General features: G+C 41.5%; 2 protein-coding genes across 2 annotated transcripts; both read left to right on the top strand.

Moving 5' to 3' along the window:
• The first annotated feature begins 369 nt into the window (after positions 1 to 369).
• LOC137968066 (uncharacterized) lies at positions 370 to 2,903 on the top strand. The gene is made up of 3 exons (XM_068814694.1): positions 370 to 794; positions 1,148 to 2,276; positions 2,877 to 2,903. Exons 1-3 carry the CDS (start codon positions 370 to 372, stop codon positions 2,901 to 2,903), a joined length of 1,581 nt encoding a protein of 526 aa, XP_068670795.1.
• A 312-nt stretch (positions 2,904 to 3,215) lies between these two features.
• LOC137977610 (transcription factor MafB-like) lies at positions 3,216 to 4,421 on the top strand. The gene has a single exon (XM_068824893.1). It carries the CDS (start codon positions 3,280 to 3,282, stop codon positions 3,901 to 3,903), a length of 624 nt encoding a protein of 207 aa, XP_068680994.1. The 5' UTR covers positions 3,216 to 3,279; the 3' UTR covers positions 3,904 to 4,421.
• Positions 4,422 to 4,949: the final 528 nt, after the last annotated feature.

The following is a 4,949-nucleotide window of genomic DNA, read 5'->3' as shown; positions in this document are numbered from 1 at the left end:
GCACGATCAAGCATTGTGACGAGCAAGCCATGCTTGTAGCGGCTGTCCACATGGCTATGATAGTGCAGGAGTAGCCCTGTGTTTGTCGGCTTGACGTAAACCTTTGTTTCAACACATGGTGCGCGATTTAAAAGCTGTACCCCAAGGAAAGGGAGCATCCCATTTTTCTCTACCTCCATAGTGAAGCTCACGGCGCTATGGGCGTGGTTCAGAGTATCCAAAAATTGTGTAGCCGCTGCCAGATCCGGCATCCTAACTAGAGTGTCGTTTACGTAGCGGCGGTAAAATTCCGGGAGTTTTCCTTGACTTTTTAGGGACATTTCAATAGAGCACATAAATACATTAGCCAAAGGGTCAGGTGTAGTCCTGATGAATAAGCAGGAATATCTGCGGTTGTTGTCGCAGGCCTCTGTGAATGATACAAGCAAATTCTGTGCTGTCCCCTTAGAGAGACCAAAAAGTAAAGGGAGACCACCTAAGTATTACCGTCTCCTCCCAGAGAAAGAAAAAGTGGTAGAGTCAACAGTGCGCAGAATTTTACCATCGGCGATTGCTGACTCCGTTCGACCTACCGGATCAAGACTGGCTCGCTTATACGGGTTGCCCAAGACCCACAAGAGGCAATTAGCAATGCGTCCTATATTATCTGCTACGGGCACTTACAACTACGCCCTTGCTAAATGGCTTGATGCTATGCTTAAGCCCTTGGCGGTAAACGAACATACCATCACTGATATCTTTGCCTTCACAAATGAAATTCGTGGAGTTAAAGGGGCTAGGTCACGCTATTTTAGGTAATTTTGTTTCATTTTGTTAATTATGAGCTCTAAGCGTAAAAATTGGCAGAGCAAGAGTCTTTCATTTGCAAAATCACGGCCACATAACAACTGAGAATGATTTTCCAGCTTTGTAAATGACATTTTGATATAGATTGATATAAATTTGAAAAAAGGTGGGCCGACGTTTTTCAAATTTACCCAAATTCAATCCACTTCAATCCTCTCCAGTTTTGTCCATCCATGCCCCTTCTTGGCGTCCCTGTGTTTTGTTAGGGTTCTTCTATAGTTTTGAACAGTTATTTTGATATTTTAGTTAATTCTATGACCATTCGATCACTGCTGAAATTGCCTAAACTTGCGTGACCTAGCCCCTTTAAGATAAACCCGGGAGAAATCTTGGTATCTTATGACGTCTCATCGCTCTTCACAAATGTACCCTTGGACGAAACAATTGACATCCTGGCACGGAAAGCTTTCGAGAACAACTGGTTCAACGACACGTATGATCTAAACTTGACCAGAACTGATCTCGTTGATCTTCTGCACGTTGCTACAAAGGGGCAGCTGTTTCAGTTCGACGGGGTCCTATACGAACAGACCGATGGAGTAGCTATGGGGTCTCCCCTTGGACCCCTTTTGGCTAATGTATTTATGTGCTCTATTGAAATGTCCCTAAAAAGTCAAGGAAAACTCCCGGAATTTTACCGCCGCTACGTAGACGACACTCTAGTCAGGATGCCGGATCTGGCAGCGGCTACACAATTTTTGGATACTCTGAACCACGCCCATAGCGCCGTGTGCTTCACTATGGAGGTAGAGAAAAATGGAATGCTCCCTTTCCTTGGGGTACAGCTTTTAAATCGCGCACCATGTGTTGAAACAAAGGTTTACGTCAAGCCGACAAACACAGGGCTACTCCTGCACTATCATAGCCATGTGGACAGCCGCTACAAGCATGGCTTGCTCGTCACAATGCTTGATCGTGCGCACCGGCTATCATCATGTTGGGCGCATTTTTCAGAAGAGTGTGAACGTCTGAGAGAAGTTTTCCGTAAGCTGAGGTATCCGAATCACCTTATTGATTCCGTCATCAACAGGTTTATCACCTCGAGAGTCGCAGTGGACCAACCTAAACAGCATACCGATGACGCCATCCGGATAGTTATCCCCTATAAAGATCAGGATGCTGCAGTGTCTGTCAAACGACAACTTAGAGATCTTAGTAGCAAGGTGCAGAAGACCATTCAACCCGTGTTTACTAGCCGCAAGCTTAAACAAGATCTAAGCTTGCGTAAGCCCAAGCCTAACATCGTAACCCAGCAATGCATTGTTTATTTATTCAAGTGTGACCTGTGCGATGCAGGTTATGTCGGGTACACAAAGGGCCACCTTCACACGCGCGTTGAGGGACACCGTCCAAAGGCGTCATCTATTTACAGGCATTATTGCAAAGAACAAAGCACTGCGGTTCTGAACAATTTCTTAGCACGCTTCAATGTAATCAAGAAATGCACGAACAAATTTGACTGCCTTGTTAATGAAATGCTGTGTATTCAATATCTTAAACCAGCATTGAATGTACAGTCGGATTCTCTTCGTGCTAAAGTATTCATGTAATTAGCTTGGCACTCTTTTATGCAAATTCGTTTCAACTTAGCCTTTTCACAAACCGCATTTTGTCTTTATAATCTTGATAATGGCGCAAGATGCACCGAAACGTCGGTTTCTTTCACTTATATTTCTTGTTTCATTTATTACATAAGTATAGAGATTTACGTACACTTCCGTGATGAAATAAAAATGACATACGATGTTTCCACTCGTGAAAAATTGTCGTATCAGCCTTTTCGTTGGCTAATATTATGTTGAACTTTGGCGCGAGTGGCCTGTGCACCGACAGCGGGAGTAAAATTTGTAAACATGGCTGCTGACTGGTGTATGGTTTTCAAAGGTGTTGATCTTTTATTGCTTAGTTTAACCCACAAAATAATTCAGAATATCTTTAAAAGTTTTTAAAGTGCTCAAGCGAGGTATGGAAGGTAAAGATTTCCTTTATTTAAAAAATGTTTTGCTATTTGTTTGGGAATTTCGTTCAAGATCGGTGGTTTGATAGCCTCTCGATGAAGACTTACCTCGTTCGTTAACTTTATGATCTCTGTACTTATATAATAAACAAATTACTTCATGGTTGGCTCGTTTGTACGATTTTTATTACTCACAACTCGTGAATAAAAATCGTACGCACTCGCCAACCATGACGAAATCTATATTTATTTCACGGTGTAAGTGGCCTTTCATTTTCTCGGAAATCGTATGTCATCACCGTTAAGTTCCACGAATCCAGCGTGTTCGTAGGGTAAGGGTATTCCCCATCAGAAAGGGGTTTTCCCTTACATAGCAGGTTCTGATTGGTTTTAAGACTGAGATCATTCGACTTTTCGGTAAGACCGAGTTTTCATTGTATTTGGCTGGATTTTGTTGTCAACCGTCTCCGAACAGAATGGATGACAATTTCTTGAGTGAGCACATCTTCCACGATATGAACGCTGCCGATTCTCCTTCATGGTGGGGAGAAAACTCACTGTTTGACGATGTTTTGACCAGTGATTGGAACAATGATGTCAATGATCTCTTCAACGGTAAAGAGAAGGACGACGAAGGATTTGAAGAAGAAGAACAAGAACAAGAACAAGACGAAGATGAAGAAGAAGAAGAAGAAGAAGAAGAAGAAGCAATTTCTGACAGTGGAATTCCTTTGGCTATAAAGCATTTCAGCGACGAAGACATCAAGAATCTTCGAGTTAGGGAGCTGAATAAACTTCTTCGTGGTTTGTCACAAGATGAAGCTACAAAGATACGTCGCAAGCGCCGAAATCTTAAGAATCGAGACTATGCTTGGACCTGCCGCCAACGTCGCCTTCAGATAAAGGAGGATCTTTTTAACGAAAATAACTCTTTAAAAAAGCAGTTGACGGATCTAACTGAGATTCTTCAAAGAGCTATTACAGAGAAAAATGCATATAAACGTAAATTCTTTAAAATACAGTCTGCTTGCGAACAAGCCGGATTGGTCTTGGAGTCTCGTCTGGTGTTTCCTCAGCCTTCACTGACGTCGAGTGAGTAGAATTTGTACATTACTTCGCAGCTTTCTTGCGAATAATCTCGAGGATTTTTGCGCTGCAAGGAAAGGTGAAATGCGATATCGAGCTACGATTTCCGGAAGGACATTGTACTATTAATTGCGTTGGATAACAAAGCAAGTATATCTTATCAGGCGGCAAAGTGAATTGTTAAAATTAGTTGAGTGTAGATGTTTCTTTATCACTGCAAAAACGTGCGATGTGTTTCTTCGTTTTGAACAGATCCTGCTTTTGGGTTCAATATTGCTGAACAGTCCTAACTTTTGATACAATCGAAACTTATTTCAGTTTGTCGGGGATTTGTCGTATTGAGGAACGTGAACTAATTGGTTGAAGCTTGATTCCATCACTTTCTAACCCATATTACGCAGGGATTGTTTAAATAGTGCCTATGGCATTTAGACCTTACCTTTACCGGAGAAATGAATAGAGTGCTATATTATTGTATAATATTAAGTATTATTATCTATTCCACTAACCTGCAATAAATTCCATCTAACAATTAGTTTCTTCCGTCTCAGTAGAAGGTGCTACTTTTGTTTGTTGGTTGTGCTTACGCGGTGTTATGCGAGTGTCGAACGTTAAAACCAGCCCTTAGCCTTTACTGAGCTTCGGATTTGATAAACTCTTCTCTGATTTCCTCCTCTTTCTTCGTCTATTGCTTGTTTCTTGATTGTCATTAAATTATCTGGTACGAATTTCCATAAATTTTAAACCAGCCCTTAGCCTTTACTGAGCTTCGGATTTAATACCCTCTTCTCTGATTTCCTCCTCTTTCTTCGTCTATTGCTTGTTTCTTACTTGTCCTAAAATTATCTGGTACGAATTTCCATAAATATATGAGCGTCAACTTCTCTTGCATTTAGTCAGCGATGGATGTGATTACATCTCTCCCTAACTGATGCTTACTCAATATACTAGTTTAAACCCTCGTTTGGAAAAACGTTCTATCACCATGCTATCAACGTGCTACTAGAGGACAACGTTCTGCTTGTTTATCGCGTTGGAACTATTTGTCAAGTAATGGTAT

Source organism: Montipora foliosa, chromosome 1, assembly GCF_036669935.1.
Source record: "Montipora foliosa isolate CH-2021 chromosome 1, ASM3666993v2, whole genome shotgun sequence".
Lineage (NCBI taxonomy): Eukaryota > Metazoa > Cnidaria > Anthozoa > Scleractinia > Acroporidae > Montipora > Montipora foliosa.
Note: the sequence above shows the minus strand (reverse complement) of the source record. Positions and strands in the feature narration are given on the sequence as shown.